Source organism: Leopardus geoffroyi, chromosome C2 (genome assembly GCF_018350155.1).
Source record: "Leopardus geoffroyi isolate Oge1 chromosome C2, O.geoffroyi_Oge1_pat1.0, whole genome shotgun sequence".
Lineage (NCBI taxonomy): Eukaryota > Metazoa > Chordata > Mammalia > Carnivora > Felidae > Leopardus > Leopardus geoffroyi.
Window position 1 is genome coordinate 84,094,229 of NC_059333.1, and position 19,358 is coordinate 84,113,586.

The 19,358-nt window shown below is 39.1% G+C and overlaps 1 protein-coding gene across 3 annotated transcripts in view; it reads left to right on the plus strand.

Annotated features, from left to right (window-relative positions):
- Positions 1–19,358, plus strand: part of MCF2L2 (MCF.2 cell line derived transforming sequence-like 2) — a 262,524-nt gene that overhangs the window by 95,284 nt on the left and 147,882 nt on the right. For all 3 annotated transcript variants that reach the window (XM_045502829.1, XM_045502827.1, XM_045502828.1), the window contains exons 6-7: positions 12,228–12,344; positions 17,050–17,199. In XM_045502829.1, the coding sequence (XP_045358785.1) occupies positions 12,228–12,344; positions 17,050–17,199 (267 nt within the window). The remainder of the gene's footprint in view (positions 1–12,227; positions 12,345–17,049; positions 17,200–19,358) is intronic.

The window sequence follows — 19,358 nt, forward strand, 5'->3', positions numbered from 1 at the left end:
TGTGTGTTGTATGTTGTCAAATGCTTTTTCTGCATCTATTGAAGTGATCATAGGGTTTTTATCTTTTCTCTTATTAATGTGATGTATCACGTTGCTTGATTTGGGAATATTGAACCACTCTTGCATCCCCAGAATAAATCCCACTTGATTGTAGGTGAATAACCTTTTAAAATGTAATGTTGGATTCAGTTTACTAATATTTTGTTGAGGATTTTTGAATCTATGTTCATCAGGAGTATTGGTTTGTAGTTCTCATTTTTTTTTTTTTTTTTGGTAATGTCTTTATCTGGTTTTGGTATCAGGGTAATGGTGGTCTCATAGAATGAATTTGTAGGCTTTCTTTCTTCTTCTGTCTTTTGGAATAGTTTGAGAAGAATCAGTATTACCTCTTCTTTACACGTTTGGTAGAATTCACCTGTGAAGCCATCTGGTCCTGGGCTTTTCTTTGTTGGTATTAAAAAATTTTTTTTTAATGTTTATTTATTTTTGAGAGGGGGGAGGGGCAGAGAGAGAGACGAAGACACAGAATCAGAAGCAGGCTCTAGGCTCTGAGCTGTCAGCAGAGAACCCGATGCAGGGCTTGAATTCATGAGCTGTGAGATCATGACCTGAGCTGAAGTTGGATGTTTAACCAACTGAGCCACCCAGGTGCCCTGGGATTTTTTTTTTTTTTTTTCAACGTTTATTTATTTTTGGGACAGAGAGAGACAGAGCATGAACGGGGGAGGGGCAGAGAGAGAGGGAGACACAGAATCGGAAACAGGCTCCAGGCTCTGAGCCATCAGCCCATAGCCTGACGCAGGGCTCGAACTCACGGACCGCGAGATCGTGACCTGGCTGAAGTCGGACGCTTAACCGACTGCGCCACCCAGGCGCCCCTGGGATTTTTTTTTAAAGTGCTATTCAATTCATTGTTAGTAATTGGTCTATTCGAAATTTCTATATCTTCCTGATTCAATTTTGGAAGGTTATATGTTTCTAGGAATTTATCTGTTTTTTTTTCTAGTTGTTCAATTTTTTGGCATATATTTTTTTAAATAAATTCTCTTATAATATTTTGTTATTTCTGTAGTGTTAGTTGCTATTTCTCCTCCTTCATTTCTTTTCTTTTAATGTATATTTATTTATTTTGAGAGAGAGAGAGTGTGCATGAGCAGGGGAGGGGCAGAGAGAGAATCCCAAGCTGGCCCCATGCCATCAGTGCAGATCCTAATGCAGGGCTTGAACACAGGAACTGCAAGATCATGAACTGAGCTGAAACCAGGAGTCAGACACTTAACCGACTGAGCCACCCAGGTGCCCCTCTCCTCCTTCATTTCTAATTTTATTTATTTATTTGAGTCTTCTCTATCTCTTTCTTTGACTAGCCTGGGTAAAAGAGTTTTTTTTTTTTTTTAATGTTTGTTTCTCTTCATGCAATATGGGACTTAAAGTCATGATCCCATTATCAAGAGTCACATGTTCTTCCAACTGAGCCAGCCAGGTGCCCCAAGTCTGGCTAAAAGTTTAACAATTTTGGTTATTTTTTTCAAAGAACCACTCCTCATTTCATTTATTGTTCTGTTCTGTTGTTGTTGTTGTTGTTTGTCTCCATTTCATTTATTTCTGCTCTCATCATTATTTCCTTTCTTCTACTGACTTTGTCCTTTTTCCAACTCCTTTAGTGTAACGTTTTTTTGAGACTTTTCTTGTTTCTTGAGGTATTACTATAATCTTCTCTCTTGGAACAGCTTTTCTGCATCCCAAAGATTTGGACTGTTATAGTTTCATTTCTGTTTGTCCCCATGTATTTTTTGATTTCCTCTTTGGCTTCTTGGTTGGCCTATCCATTTGTTCATTAGCAGTTTATTTAGCCTGCATGTATTTGTGTTCTTTCCAAATTTTTTCTTGTGATTGATTTCTAGTTTCATACCATTATGGTCAGAAAAGATACATGATACGATTTCAGTCTTTTTGAATTTATTGAGATTTATTTTGTGGCTAACATGTGATCTATTCTGGAGAATGTTCCTTATGCATTTGAAAAGAATGTATTCTGCTGTTTTGGGATGGAATATTTTGAATGTATCTGGTCCAATGTGTCATTCGAAGCCACTGTTTCCTTGTTGCTTTTTGTCTGAATGATCTATCCATTGATCTAGGTGGGGTGTTGAAATCCCCTGTTATTATTGTATTACTATCGATTTCTTCCTTTATGTCTGTTAATAGTTGCTGTATATATTTAGGTGCTTTCATGTTGGGTGCCTAAATATTTACAATGTTATATCATCTTATTGGATTGTATCCTTTCTCATTATGTCCTTCTTTGTCTCTTGTTACAGTCTGTTTTAAAGTTTATTTTGCCTGATATAATTATTGGTACCCCAGCTTTCTTTTCACTTCCATTTGCATGGTAATTGTTTTTCCATCCCTTCATTTTCAATCTGCCTATGATTTTAGTTCTGAAATGAGTCTCCTATAGGCAGCATTTAGATAAGTTTTGCTTTTTTATCCATTCAGTCAACCTATGTCTTTTGATTGGAGCATTTAGTCCATTTATATTCAAAGTAATAGTTAATAGATACATACTTATTGCCATTTTGCTGTGTGGTTTACAGTTGTTTTTGTAGTTCTTCTCTATTCCTTTCTTCTTTAATTGCTCTCTTCCCTTGTGGTTTGATGGCTTTCTTTATTGATATGCTTGGATTCCTTCCTCTTTATTTTTTGTGTGTCTATTACAGGTTTGTGTGTGTGTGTGTGTGTGTGTGTGTGATTGTGGTTACCATTAGCTTCATAGATAACATCTTATGCATAGAGCAGTCTATATGAAGTTGTTGGTCACTTAAGTTTGAACCCATTCTAAAAGCACTACATTTTTACTCCCCCACCTTCCACATTTTATGTAAGAATTGTTATAATTTACATCCTTCTATTTTGTGAATGCCTTGACTGATTTCTGTAGATATTATTGATTTTACTACTTTTTTGTTTTAACCTCCATACTGGTTTTATAAGTGATTCATCTACTACTTTTATTATGTTTACATTTATTTGTGAAATATTTTCCCTTCATAATTTTCTTACTCCTAATTATGGCCTTTTCCTTCCACTCAAAGAATTTCCTTTAATGTTTCTTATAAGACTGGGTTAGTGGTGATGAATTCCTTTAACTTTTGTTTTTCTGGGAAACTCTTATCTTTCCTTATGTTCTGAATGGTACTCTTGCTGGATAGAGTATTCTTAGTTGTAGATTTTTTTTCTTCATTACTTTGAATATATCATGCCACTGCCTTCTGGCCTGCTTTTCTGCTGAAAAACAAGCTGATAGTCTTATGGAGTTTCCCCTTGTATATAAGTGTTTTCTTTACTCTTTCTGCCTTTAAAATTCTTTCTTTGTCACTATTTTTTGCCATTTTAATTAATATATGTCTTCGTGTAGACCTCTTTGGGTTGATTTTTGTTGGGGGCTCTCCGTGCCTCTTAGATCTGGGTTTTTGTTTCCTTCCTCAGATTTAGGGAGTTTTCAGCTATTATTTCTTCAAATAAATTTTCTGCCTCCTTCTCTCTCTTTTCTCCTTCTGGGATCCATATAATGCTAATATTGTTATGCTTAATGATGTCACTAAGTTTCCTTAAGCTATTCTCAGCTTTTATTATTCTTTTTCCTTTTTGCTATTGAGCTTGGTTGCTTTCTATTACTCTGTGTTCCAGATCATTCATCTGTTCTTTTGTCTTCTCTGATTTGCTATTGATAACCTCTAGTATATTAAAAATTTTTTAATGTTTATTTATTTTTGAGAGAGAGAGAGAAAGAGAGAGAGAATGAGCAGGGTAAGGGCAGAGAGATGGAGACAAAGAATCTGAAGCAGGCTCCAGACTCTGAGCTGTCAGCACAGAGCCCGATGCAGAGCTCAAATTCACGAGCTGTGAGATCATGACCTGAGCTAAAGTCAGATGCTTAACTGACTGAGCCACCCAGGCGCCCCTCCTCTAGTATGTTTTTAATTTTAGTTATTTAGTTCTTCATCTCTGATTGGTTCTTTCTTTTTTTATTTTTATTTTTTAAGTTTATTTATTTATTTTGAGACAGAGACAGAGAGAGTGAGTGGGGAGGGGCAGAGAGAGAGGGAGAGAGAGACAATCTTGACATGGGGCTTGAACCCACAAACCTGAGATCATGACCTGAGCTGAAACCAAGAGTCGGACGCTTAACCGACTGAGCCACCCAGGATCTTCTCTGGTTGGTTCTTATTGATATTTTCTATCTCTTTGTTAAGTATATCAGTGAGATCCTTCACTCTTTTCTCAAGTACAGTTAGTATTTTTATGACCATTACTTTGAATTTCTTATTAGGCATATTATTTATCTCTGTTTCATTTAACTCTTTTGATGTGGTTTTGTCCCGTTCTTTCATTTGGGACATAATCCTATCTCTTTATTTTATCTAACTCCCTGGGTGTGTTTCTATGTGTTAGGAAAGTCAGCTAAGTTTCTTGCTTCTGAAGTAGTAGCCTTATAAAGAGGTCCTGTGAGAGCCCCTGAGAGGGTGGTTGGTGGGTGGGGCTGTCAAACCAGATATCTGCCCCCAGTCCCATCTGCTGGGACTGTAGTCACACTAATATGTGTAGTTATCTTCCCCTCTCCCCAGGGCAGGAGTCACTTTGGTGTGGCACTGGTCCCTGCTAGGGGCTGCTTGCAGGATGTGTCATGGCAGGAGCCATTTTGGAGGGATGCCTGTGGAGTGAGGTAGGTTGGATTAGGTGGATCTGCAGGAGAATGCAGGAGTGGCATGTCTGGTATTAGCAAGCTATGGAGGAGTATTTGAGCTGGTTCCCATAGGTGTCTGGCTATCTTGGCTGGGGTAGGGGTTGGGGAGATGGTGCCCACCAGGTCTTTTGTTCTAGGAAAAGTCACCTATAGATCCTTCCCCTTCCAGTGCAGGGAAATTACTAAATAAATCTCCTTCCCATATACCCCAGTTGCTTTTTTGTACTGTATCTCAGCTGGGTTGTTGGTTTGATGGCTCTTTAAAGGGTAGAGACTCTGTTTTCTTTTGCCCTCTGTCTCTCCCGGAGCCAAGCCTGCTAATTTTTAAAGTACCTGGAATTAACCCTTACTGATTGTACAAAGTCACAAAGTTAAGCCCCATTGTTTTTCAAAGCCAAATATTATAGGACTTTTCTTCCCAGTTCAGGTCCCCTATGCTTGGGGTGCCTGGTATGGGGTCTGGTCCTCTCTTTTCTCCATGCTTATGATGTTGCTGCTGATTGTGGTTGACTCCCCTGGGAAATTTGGTTCCCAGTTGCATCTCTGCCCCTCCTGCCTCCTTCTATGTGGCCTCCTCTCTATTAACTGTGGAAAGTCCCTTCTGACAGTCTTTGGGTTTTCTGTGCTAGGTACACTGATGTGGCTGTTATCTAGGTGTGTCTGTGGGACAAGGTGAGCTTAGAATCTTCCTACACCACCATTTTTTCAGAAGTTCTCTTGCCCATTTTTTTAAAAAAAATTTCTTTCCAGGATTTTATTTAAATTCAAGTTAATTAACATATAGTGTAGTATTTGTTTCAAAAGTAGAATTTAGTGATTCATCACTTACATATAACACCGAGTGCTCATCACAAGTGCCCTCCTTACTGCCAATCACTCATTTAGTCCATTCTCTCAACCCACCTCCCCTCCAGCAACCATCAATTTGTTCTCTATAGTTAGGAGTCTTTTATGGTTTTCCTCTTTCTCTGTTTTTTTATTTTTATTTTTATTTTATTTTATTTTATTTTGTTGTTTTGTTTTGTTTTGTTTTGTTTTATTTACATCCAAGTTAGTTAGCATGTAGTGCAATAATGATTTCAAGAGTAGAATCCAGGCCGCCTGGGTGGTTCAGTTGGTTGAGGGCCGGACTTTAGTTCAGGTCATGGTCTCATGGTTCATGAATTTGAGCCCTGCGTTGGGCTCCTTGCTGACAGCTCAGAGCGTGGAGCCTGCTTTGGATTCTGCATCTTCCTCTCTCTCTGCCCTTCCTCAGCTCACTCTGTCTCTCTCTCAAAAATAAAAAAAAATTAAAAAAAAGAGTAGAATCTAGTGATTCATCCCCTATGTATAACACCCAGTGCTCATTCCATCAAGTGTCTTCCTTAATGCCCCTTACCCATTTAGCCCATCCCCCCACCCACAACCCCTCCAACAACTCTCAGTTTGTTCTCTACATTTAAGAGTCTCCTCTGTTTTGTCTCCCTTCCTGCTTTTATATTATTTTTGCTTTCCTTCCCTTATGTTCATCTGTTTTGTATCTTAAATTTCACATCTGAGTGAAGTGGTTAACTCCCCTGGGAAGTTTGGTTCCCAGTTGCATCTCTGCCCCTCCTAGCTCCTTCTGTGTGGCCTCCTCTCTATTAACTGTGGAAAGTCTATTCTGACAGTCTTTGGGTTTTCTGTGTCAGGTACACTGATGTTATTACCTAGGTGTGTCTGTGGGATGAGCTGAGCTCAGAATCTTCCTACTCCACCATTTTGTCAGAAGTCCTCTTGCCCATTTTTTAAAAACTTTTCTTTCCAGGATTTGTGAAGTAATGTGATATTTGTCTTTCTCTGACTGACTAATTTCACTTAGCATAATACCCTCTAGTTCCACCCAAGTTGTTGCAAGTGGCAAGATTTCATTCTTTATGATTGCAAGTAATACTCCATTGTGTGTGGGTGTATATATATATATATATATATATATATATATATATATGTATGTATGTATATACACACACATACATATACCACATCTTCCTTATCCATTAATCTGTTCATGGACATTTGGGCTCTTTCCATACTTTGGCTATTGTCAATAGCAGTGCTATAAACATTGGGGTGCATGTGTCCCTTCAAAATAGCACACCTGTATCCCTTGGGTAAATACCTAGTAGTGCAATTGCTGGGTCGTAGGGTAGTACTAGTTTTAATTTTTTAAGGAACCTCCATACTGTTTTCCAAAGTGGCTGCACCAGTTTGCATTCCCACCAGCAGTGCAAGAGAGATCTTCTCTCTCTGCATCCTTGCTAACATCTGTTGTTGCCTGAGTTGTTAATGTTAGCCATTTTGACAAGTGTTAAGTGGTATCTCATTGGGGTTTTGATTTGTATTTCCCTGATAATGAGTGACGTTGAGCATCATTTCATGTGTCTGTTGGCCATCTGGATGTCTTCTTTGGAAAAGTGTCTATTCATGTCTTTTGCCCAATTCTTCACTGGATTATTTGCTTTTTGGGTGTTGAGTTTGATAATATCTTCATAGATTTTGGATACTAACCCTTTATCTGATATGTCATCTGCAAATATCTTCTTCCATTCCGTTGGTTGCCTTTTAGTTTTGCTGATTGTTCCCTTCACTGTGCAGAAGCTTTTTATTTGATGAGGTTCCAATAGTTCACGTTTGCTTTTGTTTCCCTTGCCTCTGGAGACGTGTTGAGTAAGAAGTTGCGATGGCTGAGGTCAAAGAGGTTTTTTGCCTGCTTTCTCCTCGAGGATTTTGATGGCTTCCTGTCTTACATTGAGGTCTTTCATCCATTTTGAGTTTATTTTTGTGTCTGGTGTAAGAAAGTGGTCCAGGTTCATTTTTCTGCATGTTGCTGTCCAGTTTTCCCAGCACCACTTGCTGAAGAGACTGTCTTTATTCCATTGGCTATTCTTTCCTGCTTTGTCAAAGACTAGTTGGTCATACGTTTGTGGGTCCATTTCTGGGTTCTCTATTCTGTTCCATTGATCCGAGTGTCTGTTTTTGTGCCAGTACCATACTGTCTTGATGATTACAGCTTTGTAATACATCTTGAAGTCCAGGATTGTGATACTTCCAGCTTTGTTTTTGTTTTTCAGGATTGCTTTGACTATTCAGGGTCTTTTGTGGTTCTGTACAAATTTCAGAACTGTTTGTTCCAGCTCGGTGAAGAATGCTGGTGTTATTTTGATAGGGATTGCATTGAATATGTAGATTGCTTTGGGTAGTATCGATTTTAAACAATTTTAACATTTTAACAATATTTGTTCTTCCAATCCATGAGCATGGAGTATTTTCCCATTTGTTTGTTTCTTCTTTGATTTCTTTCATAAGCTTTCTACAGTTTTCAGTGTATAGATTTTTCACCTCTTTGGTTAGGTTTATTCCTAGGTATTTTATGGTTTTTGGTACAATTGTAAATGGGATCAGTTTCTTGATTTCTCTTTCTATTGCTTTGTTATTGGTGTATAGAAATGCAACTGATTTCTGTGCATTGATTTTATATCCTGCAACTTTGCTGAATTCATGGATCAGTTCTAGCAGTTTTTTGGTGGAATCTTTTGGGTTTTCCATATAGAGTATCATGTCATCTGCAGAGAGTGAAAGTTTGACCTCCTCCTTGTCGATTTGGATGCATTTTATTCCTTAGTGTTGTCTGACTGCTGAGGCTAGGACTTACAATAGTATGGTGAATAGTAATTCTCTTGCCCATTTTTAATTGTATTTTTTTATTGTTGAGTTTCTTTTTTTTTTTTTTTTTTTTAATTTTTTTTTTTTGAATGTTTATTTATTTTTGGGACAGAGAGAGAGACAGAGCATGAACGGGGGAGGGGCAGAGAGAGAGGGAGACACAGAATCGGAAACAGGCTCCAGGCTCTGAGCCATCAGCCCAGAGCCTGACGCGGGGCTCGAACTCACAGACCGCGAGATCGTGACCTGGCTGAAGTCGGACGCTTAACCGACTGCGCCACCCAGGCGCCCCTATTGTTGAGTTTCAAGAGTTCTTTATATTTTGTAGATATGAATGCATTTTCAGATACGTGATTTGCAAATATTTTCTCCTAGTTTGTGGGTTGTCTTTTTCATTCTCCTGAAAGTGTCTTTTGCAGAGCAAATGCTTTTAATTTGGACGAAGTCCAGTTTATCAATTTTTCTTTTATATGTTATGTTTTTGGTGTTGTATCTCAGGACTCTTTACCTAACCCAAAAATTTTCTCCTGATTTTTCTCTTATGTTTTCTTCTCCAAGTTTTATGTTTTACATTTAGATCTCTGATGCTTTTTGAGTTAATTTTTTGTATGAGATGCAAACTAAGGTTCCTTTTTTTTTTTTTTTTGTATATGGACATCTAGTTGTCTTAGCACTATTTGTTGAAAATGGAATTATTTCTCCATGGAATTTACTTTCACCTCTGTCAAAAGTCAGGTTAGTGTTTCCCAAAGTTCAGAGATGATTGGGGGTGGGGTGTGACTTTAAAGGATAGCACAAAGGAGACTTTTGTAATGATAAAATGGTTATGTATCTTGATTGTGCTGGTGGTTATGCAAATCTACAGATGTGAGACAATGATATAGAGCTAAACATACACATTACACCAATATCAATATGGTTTTGTACTATAATTATGTAAGATGCAGCCATAGAGGGGAGAGACTGAGTGAAAGGTACATGAGACCTCTCTGTACTGTCTTTGCAAATTCCTGTGAACCCATAATTATTTAATTATCTCGTAATTACTATAACTACTATAATTACTTCAAAATAAAGAGTTAAAAAATCACTTGACCATATTTGTGTGAGTCTAGTTCAGAATTCTCTAGTCTATCCCACTGATCTATTTGGCTGCCCTTTGCCATTAACACATTCTTTATTACTGCAGTTTGTAAGTCTTGAAACTTTATTCATTTTCAAAATGGTTTTATCACTTATCAAAATGGTATTTTGCACTTCTGTATAGATTTTAGAATTAGCTTGTCAATTTCTACAGCAAGTCTGCTATAATTTTGATTGGGATTGCTTTCAATTTGCAGATCAATATTTAGCAGTACTGAATCCTCTAATATCTTTCTTTCATTTCTAATTTTCACTTTTAGCTGTCAGTTTAAAATTTCTCTTGGTCCTCTGTAGCTAAAGGTGACATGGCAGAGTCCTAGCAAGCATGGAACACATGCCTCCCTCTCCTGTTCAGTTATGTGGAACAGAAAATGTGCAGCCTAGCAGGATATGTTAAAACTCCAGGCTATGTGGCAAAGTTATTTCTGCCTAATACAACGTTCCATATTGGTATTAAAAAAAATTCCAAGTATTACCATAGCAGTTGTCTCAAGAAGCAAAATATATTGGCAATTTCTTGTTTTGTGTCCTATAATTTCTAATTTTAGAAAGATATTTTTGCAACTCCTAAAAGTGGTTTACAAGTTTTAGGAGGGAAAGGCATAGATGGATTTAGGTTCCCCCCCCCCCCCCAACTTTTTCTCATTTTATAAATGTAATTTTTAAAATTCCCAAGCTCCTGGGTGCTTGGCTGGCTCTGTTGGTGGAGCATGCAACTCTTGATATTGGGGTTGTGGGTTTGGCCACACATTTGGCGTAGAGCTTACTTTAAAAAAACATAAAAATAAATAAATAAATAAATAAATAAATAAATAAATAAATAGGTAAAATTCCCAAACTCATTTTCAGAAGAAAAGGAGAAAGGCAGGGTAACAGTGATATGTAGTAACCAAATCCTACTAAACATGAGTGCCTTGAGGCAGGGCCTGTTGTGCTGTGTTCTCCTTCAGAGCCTGGCAGTTATTAGAAGTTCAATACATATTTGTTGAATGAGTAAATCACTTTTATTTTCACCTATAGGCTTTGGGCCCTAACATATTTTTTTTTAGTTGTGAAGTGGATTTAGCATTTGACTAATACTATATAATAATAGAAGAACCACTATATCCTTTTTTAAAAGATTTTATTTTTAAGTAATCTCTACACCAAACTTGGGGCTCAAACTCACAATCCAGAGATCAAGAGTCACATGCTCCATCAACGGAGCCAGCCAGGTGCCCCTGGAAGCCTATATTCTTATGTCCTCTGACCAAGTTTTCAAAATATTAAACAAGGAGTGAAGAAATAGAAGGTCATTAAGTTAAAAGCTTAAAGGGGGACATATTTTAGAAATAGGAGTGAGGAGTCCTTGTTTCTCTTTAGGAGTGAGCAGGGGGTCCCTGAAACAGAGAGCCAGGATGATGTTCTGGTCAGAGCCACTGTAGTGGAGTAAAAAAGGACAACTTGGAATGAGTCAGCTTCCTCTAGGTGTGTGGGCATTTGTTCATCAGCATGGGTTTGTTCATCAGCCACATTGTTAATTTATAAAAACCCACTCCCTATTACATCCAAATCTCCACCATACTGGATACATTGGGGGCACATTAACATTCTTCATGGGAGGCATCAGTGTAGTAAATCTTTTTAATGCATACTTCTCAATAGGTCCTGTATTCTAATTTTATTTTGATATTCACCAGCCTACCCCTTATTGGGCTTCTCATTGCAGAATTTTAGGTCTCAATACAGCACTTGATTTTGTGGTTGAAGAGTAGGCTTTAGCTTGGGAACTTTTGACAAAACTTCATCTAGAGTAAGACCCGACTTCTAAGTAGCTTAAAACTGAGTCCCCTGAACCAAGTCACCATTTTGTCACAGATTGTACAACCCTTTGGTATTCCTCACCTAAAGGGGATTAAATATAAAGGGGCTATAAAATGTTTCTCTGCTGCTACTAGGAATTTATACAAAGGATACAGGAGTGCTAATTCATGGGGGCACATGTAACCCAATGTTTATAGCCCCCCTATCAACAATAGCCAAAGTATGGAAAAAGCCCAAATGTCCATCAACTGACAAATGGATAAAGAAGACATGGTTTATAAATACAATGGAGTATTACTCAGCAATCAAAAAGAATGAAATCTTGCCATTTGCAACAATGTGGATGGAACTAGAGAGTATTATGCTAAGTGAAATAAGGCAGTCAGAGAAAGACAGATACCATATGTTTTCACTCAAATGTGGAATTTGAGAAACTTAAAAGAAGACCATGAGGGAAGGGAAGGGAAAAAAATAGTTACAGAGAGGAGGCAAACAATAAGAGACTCTTAACTATAAAGAACAAACTGAGGGTTGATGGGGGGAGGCGGTGGGGAAGGGAAAATGGGTGATGGGCATTGAGAAGGGCACTCATTGGGATGAGCCCTGGGTGTTGTATGTAAGTGGTGAATCACGGGAATCTACTCCCAAAGCCAGGAGCACACTGTATATACTGTATGTTAGCTAACTTGAGAATAAATTATATTTAAAAAAATGTTTCTCTGCTATTTGTATTAACTCTTTGTGTATTAAATTCCTGGTCAGGCAAAGTTCAAGTACTGTTTAAATAACAACAGAATCTAGATGAGCTACTGTTTAATTATCTGTGAGGAATATATTAATTTTTCCCCTGTAGATCATTATGTTAAACTCTGTCTCTGACCTTCATGGCTACATTGACAAAAGCCAACTGACAGAAGACTTAGGGGGAACTTTGGAATATCGCCATAGTCAGTGGATAAATCATCGAACTGTAAGTACCAACTTATGTGCCCTTTTTATTGTTTTTCCTTATTTTCCAGTAGGCAAGGCAGTTAAAGTTGGGCAGTCATTGCCCATGACTATCTAAGATACAGAAGGTTGGTTTTTCTAAGCCACAGGTAGGGGAGAAATGGGGCAGAAGGGAAAAGGCTGGGCTTGTCCTGCTGACTACCTTCACCTCACTTCATCATCTGGCATGGGGGATTGGGGGAACTTGATTTAGAATGCACCTGGGGAGAATGCAAAATACGAGCACCATGCTAAAGCGGAGAAGTTAATTTGCTTGGTCAGGGATGGGTCTCAGACATTAGTGTTCCACACAACTCCCCAGATGATTCTAATGTATAGACAGATCAAAATCCACCAAGTCAGAAGGAGCTGTATTTGACTATTGTCACAATTATTTACTGTCTGACTTTGGGTCAGTTATTAAACCTCTTTCAGCTTGTTTTCTCCCCTGTTAAAATGGAACTAACAGTGGTTTTCAGCTGGGGGCGATCTGAGACTTTTTTTGTAGTCATAACTTGGGAGGAAGTGTATTACTGGCATCTAGTGGGTAGGAGCCAGGTATGCCGTGAAACCTCTTATAATGCATGAGACAGCCTCCAACAAAGAATTGTCCAGCCCAAATTTCAATAGTGCCAATGATGAGAAACCTCAGACTGCCTGAAAGTTTAAGATGAGACCAAGTGATGTAATGTGTGTGAAAGCACCTGACGTAGTATTTTACTTGTCACTCTACTCACTCATAGCAAGGGTTATCATGCTAAACTAGAAGGGTCAGTCATGTCAAGAACAAAGTGGGATTGAAACTCAAATAATAAGTGTTTCTGTATAAATTCCCCTTTCCCCACTCTTCTAGCCCTAGCCCCTTGAAAAGACTGGGTTTTCTGAGCCAAGTCAGAAGCTTCCTTCACCACCCCAGTGACAACTGGCAGTGTCAGCCCACCTCTCTGTGTATGTGGTCACTTTGGAAACATGTTGCCCAATATTTAACCAATGAACATCTGAACTACATTTAATTTGGAAGGAGAATTCACTCTCCTTTAGAGTGTAAAGCTTGGTGATTTTTTTTAAAGGAAATTTTATGAACTAAACAAAAATAGATTTCTAGACACATTATATGTGCAACATTTATTGCATTTCTAGCAACACATTTATTTCAAAGCTACGGATTCTGATCCTTCCCTCACTTCTTTGTATGCCATGTAATTCTAAGGAAGACATGACCCTTCCCAAACCTAAAGAACCTGGGCAAGAATCCTTTAAATTTCTCATGAGTTTTACCACAGTAACTGTGGCTCCTAGGGAATCTCAGGAATTAAAAAAAGGAATGGTGACATTCTTCACAAACATATTATTCTAAATAGGTCTAAATATAAAAGATAAGGAGGGAAGCTTATGTAGAATATCACACACAAATAAGTGTGATCAGGGTCATCCTATGTTGCAATTTCATTAAACCATATGAAAAGTGAAACTGGAGTGCTTCTAGGCTTCATTTCTTCACTTCCTAGGACTTTATTACATTACTTTAGTAATCAAAAGAAGTTAGTGGGGGCGCCTGGGTGGCGCAGTCGGTTAAGTGTCTGACTTCAGCCAGGTCACGATCTCACGGTCCGTGAGTTCGAGCCCCGTGTCAGGCTCTGGGCTGATGGCTCAGAGCCTGGAGCCTGTTTCCGATTCTGTGTCTCCCTCTCTCTCTGCCCCTCCCCCGTTCATGCTCTGTCTCTCTCTGTCCCAAAAATAAATAAACGTTGAAAAAAAAGAAAAGAAGTTAGTGTCCCACCCAGCCTTACTGCCTAGCTAGCTCTCCCTTTTCCTCTGATTTCTCTACCAATTCTTTGTTTTATTATGTTCTTCATGTTTTTTCCAAGTTGCCTCAGATCTTTTCTGATATAACAAAAGTTTGCAGCAAATAAAGAAAAAACACAAATGCCCCTTGATGTCAAAGACTAGAATACTTCTCTACGAACTTAGAGAGGTAAAGAAGACTGAACCATGAACATAGATTATTTAAAGACATAGCATGAGCAGACATGTGCACACACTTTCCCACCCCAAGCCCAGTTTGTATCCATGGTTAGTGTGTGTGCATGTGTTAAATATATTATGGTGAACTTTAAAAAATACAGATCTTTTTTGGGGGAACAGTGTACTTTCTGGTTGTCGGATCATTGAGACTCATTAGAACTGAAAAGAACCTTAAAGATCATTTATTTCAATTACCTTATTTTATAGGTAAGGAAACTGACCTTCAAAGTAAAGAAGCGACTTATCCAAGGTTATACAGTTGAGTAGTGGTAGAGCCAAGACGAAGGCTAAGCTCTTTTTCATCACCCCATCAGTGTCAGGTCCTTTGTACCATTTCCAAGGTGATTGTTTGCTAATCAGATACCTGGAATCAAGTTAATTTGTTAACAGACTCTCCATAGGAAATGCCTGGATTTCCTCTATTTCCTGTATTTTCCTCTATTTCATCTGCAGGCCTGGCACCTGACTCTCAGGGTTCTTACTGTTATTATTATTACATTTGCAAGGTACTGTACTGTGCCCAAGTCCTTTCACATTTGCTATTCCTTTGATCCTCAAAAAACCCCTGCAAAAACAGAGCAACCATTATTCCCATTTTTCAGATGAGGACACTAGCACTCAGAGTAATACCTGGCTTACTTAAGATCACACAGTTAGAGATCAGAATCTGAACTCTAATTCAAGTCTGAAACTCCGAAAGCCAAGATTTTTTTTTGTTGGTTTAATTTTAAATCTAGTTTTGTGAAATCTAGTTTTTATTGCTAAGAGGTGGTGTAGCATATAGTGCTTAAGATGGCTGGCTCTGGGTTCAATTCCAGTTCTGCCACTAATTTTTTATATGACTTTGGGGAAGTTACTTAACCTGAATTCACCTTAGTTTCCTTGTCTATAGATTGTGGTGATAATAGTAACCTATTTGAGATGCATTACAAGAGGTAGTGCATATAAAGCAAAATATTTAATATATTTTCTTATAAGTCCTCTGATAAATTGGATTTTTATATGTTATTCATTATAGGCTATTGGTGAATGACGTTGAGAGAGTATCTTACACAGATATTAGGTTATGTAAAAGTAATAATACTTTGATGTGCTTGAAAGATTTTCATAAAAGTTAGTGGTTGTCTGAATTTCCAGGCCAAAAGAACTATGATGTTCAAGATTGCAACTGTATAAATACTTGTGCTAATAGGGGAGATTCCACCAACAACAATAGGGGAGACTCATTACAGATAAGGAAACTGAACTTCAAAGTAAAGAAGTGACTTATTCAAGGTTATACAGTTGATGGTGGGTGCCTGGTTGGCTCTGGTAGAACATGCGACTTTAGATCTCAGGGTCATGAGTTCGACCCCCACATTGGGTGTAGAGCTTACCTAAAAAAAAATGGTTAAAGGACAAAGACTTCAGTTTCAGACAGTAGGCGGGGGTGTGCTATGCTCCGGAAGCCTTATAGCTCCAGCCTCAGCTCTGGCCTCTGGTGCAGAAAAGGGCCACCTCATGTCTGGCACATTCTTTATGATGAGCATCTGGGTTTTCAGAAATGTTCTCTGATGATATAAGATCAGAGGTAATTTTTTCCCAAGTGAAAATTAGGTTAGACCTCTTTGCTACTATCAGTTATCCATCTAGCAGCTGTTTATGGGCCACCTATTATGTGACAGGCATAGTACCATTTGCTGGGATAACAGAGATGAATTGCGCTTGCCCTTCAAGGGCAAAGTTGTCTCAGGAGCAGAGGGAAGTGGGCATAGTAGAACCCATCTGGCTGAGTAGAATGATTTGTGGGATTCTTTTTTTTTTTTTTTTTTTAATTTTTTTTTTTTTCAACGTTTATTTATTTTTTTTGGGACAGAGAGAGACAGAGCGTGAACGGGGGAAGGGCAGAGAGAGAGGGAGACACAGAATCGGAAACAGGCTCCAGGCTCTGAGCCATCAGCCCAGGGCCTGATGCGGGGCTCGAACTCACGGACCTCGAGATCGTGACCTGGCTGAAGTCGGACGCTTAACCGACTGCGCCACCCAGGCGCCCCGATTTGTGGGATTCTTAAAAGCCACTTACTTTCAACTAAATCTGCTGGTGATCAGCATCACTTTTTCTAGGTTAGGCCACATGTTTACTGCTAAACTGTACTGAGTAAAATGCAGATATCTCACCTGGGATATGAGGTGTGAAGTTACTCATCAGTTAGTAGGTATTCATTTAATGGCAGAGTAGTGTCCTTGGTGGAAGGTCAATTTTTATAAAGAAGTGACAGGCAGAGGTCCCCAAAGCCTTATCACATGTGATAAAAGTAACTCTCTGAAAGGTCACTAGCGACTTACCTAATCACTACATCCATCTTCTCCCTTGGGGTCAAACTTGCTTCCCAAACTTAGTGACCTTAGTTGATTCCTGCCTTCTTTCCTTCCTTACTGCCCAAGCAATACTATCTTGGGCAATTCACTTGACCTGTTGGAGCTTCAGTTCCCTCTTCTATAAAATGGAGATAAAATACCTTCCATTCTGGATTGTTGAGATGATAGACAAATGTATAGCACCAAGTACAATGCATGGCCCGTTGCAGGTACTCAGGAAATGGCAGCTAGTTGTACTGTCCTTCTATTCAGAGAGCATATTGGTGAATGTTAAGCTGTCCTCATTGTTACGTCTGACCTTCCAGGCCATTGAAAACTTTGCCGTGACATTGAAGACCACTGCCCAGATGCTCCAGATGTTTGGGGCCTGCGTAGCCACAACAGAGCTGCCCAGGGGCGTGCTGTCCACTGAAGACCTCCTCATGTCCCACACAGGGCAGCGGGACAAGCTGCAGGTGAGTGGCCAGTGGCCTTGGAGAGAGCCAGGAGCAGAATTAAAAGTGAGGTCCTCTTCTTCCCCCTTTTCTGGTGACTTGGCAGCAGTTGATCATCTTAAATCTTCTAGATAGGCAGTATGTAAAGAGGAAAACCTCTTGAGACTGGTCCATGAGTGTAAAAGGATTGTAATTAAGACCTGTGAGAAGCAGCCCTGTAAAGGGAAACTCATTCCACCATGTGAGACAGGTGTGTGAACCTCCTTTCAAGTGCAGCACCCCTATGATCTGTTTGGGACAGAGCAAGATATGATGGATATGACTGCAGTGAATGAAGGAGGGGTGGCAATTGTCTTTTGAGGCATAAGCTTTCCTGAGCCTATTGTGAGGTTTTGGGGCAAACTAATAACTAATAACTTTGGGGCAAACTATTGCTTCACTTTCTCAGGGATGTATCTTTTTATTTGGGGAGTAATTTGAGAAAGAAGACATGGAAGGTGCTCTGAACTGGGTTTAAGGAGAAACACCTATTAACTATTCATAAAATCATGTCAGAGCCTGCTAAGAATGGAGGCTGGTAGATTCTTTCAGGTCATGCAGTAAAGGGAGGTGTCTTCCTGGGGCTTATAGGAAGGGTTTCAGCTATTTTCTACTTCCAGAAGCATAAATGGACCAAACCCATCATTTCACCAGAAGACCAGAACACCATTGGGCAGCAAACTGGGGATTAGAAGGTCAATGCATCTTAGCATTACATGTATTCTTGCTGCATGGAGCTTGAGAAGAGCTGACCTCTTTTATTTGTGGCCCAAAATTTACAAAAACGCTTTGCTAGGTGGTTGATTTGCTCATTTAGCCAGCATTATTGACCACCTACCACTACATGTAGGCAAAACAAACCAAAAAAGTGCAAACACATAGTTGAGTTAGGGGAGTCTCAGGGTCTAGCGGTTAAGGCAAATTAATTCTTCCATGTGTCAGGGAGCACTATTAAATTCTCTTTGGAAGGAGCTGGATATCCAAAAAAGAGTTCAAAATATACTTTCCACATTACTCTGAATAATTAAAAGATCTGGTTTGAAACTGTGAAAACCTGAAAACATCCTAGAACTTTTCCCTGGAAATGTCTCTGATGACCTTGACAAGCACGCACAACCTAGCACACCCTTCCTGTTCCCGTGTGTGCTTTTTACGCCTGGATGGAAACTTAGGGCACATCTTCAGAGCACGTGCAGGCAGGTGTCCCAGGCTCTTTTGCATATTGGATCCTTCTCTGAGGAGAGCTTCTACTTCCTGAGTAAGGGTGACTTTGACAGGCTATGAGCTGTCACTCAGTTTACAAACAGTATGCTGGCGCTCACCTTGCTGCCACTAGGACCTTGTCTGTGCAAAGAGGAAATTCACTGAAATTCTATGGACTTCTATGGATGTTCCCAGAAGCGTGTCCCTGAACTCCTTCTGTAGCCTGAGTGCTGACAGTAAAAAAAATTAAATACCCCAAATGATTAAGGAGGTTTTCTTTTCATGGGAATGAAAACTCCTTAAGCCCTTTGGACCGTGTGACAACTGGATATCCATGTGAAAAAGAAGGAAATTGGATGCTTACCTCACCTTGTCCACAAAAATTAACTCAAAATTGGTCAAGGAACTAAATATAAGTTCCAAAATTATAAAACTCTGGAGAAAATATAGATGTAATTTTTTATGACCTTACATTAGGTGATGGTTTCTTAGATACCGCACCAAAAGCACAAACCCCTAAAGAAAAGAAATAAAGTAGACATCACCAAAATTAAGAACTTTTGTGCTTCAAAGGACACTATCAAAAAGGTGACAAGACAACCCACAGAATGGGAAAAAATATGTACAAATCACGTATCTGATGAGAGTCTAATATTCAGAATATATAAACAACTCTTGGAGTACCTGGGTGGCTCAGTTGGTTGAGCATCTGACTGGCTCAGGTTGTGATCTCACAGTTCTTGAGTTCCAGCTCCGCATGGGGTTTGCTGCTGTCAGCAGGGAGCCTGCTTTGGATCCTCTGTCCTCTTCTTTCTCTGCCCCTCCCCCACTTGCTCTTTCTCTCTCTCTCTCAAAAATAAATAAAACATTTTTTAAAAAATTAAAAAAATAAACAACTCTTACAACTCAACCTTTATAAAAAGACAAATAACCCAATT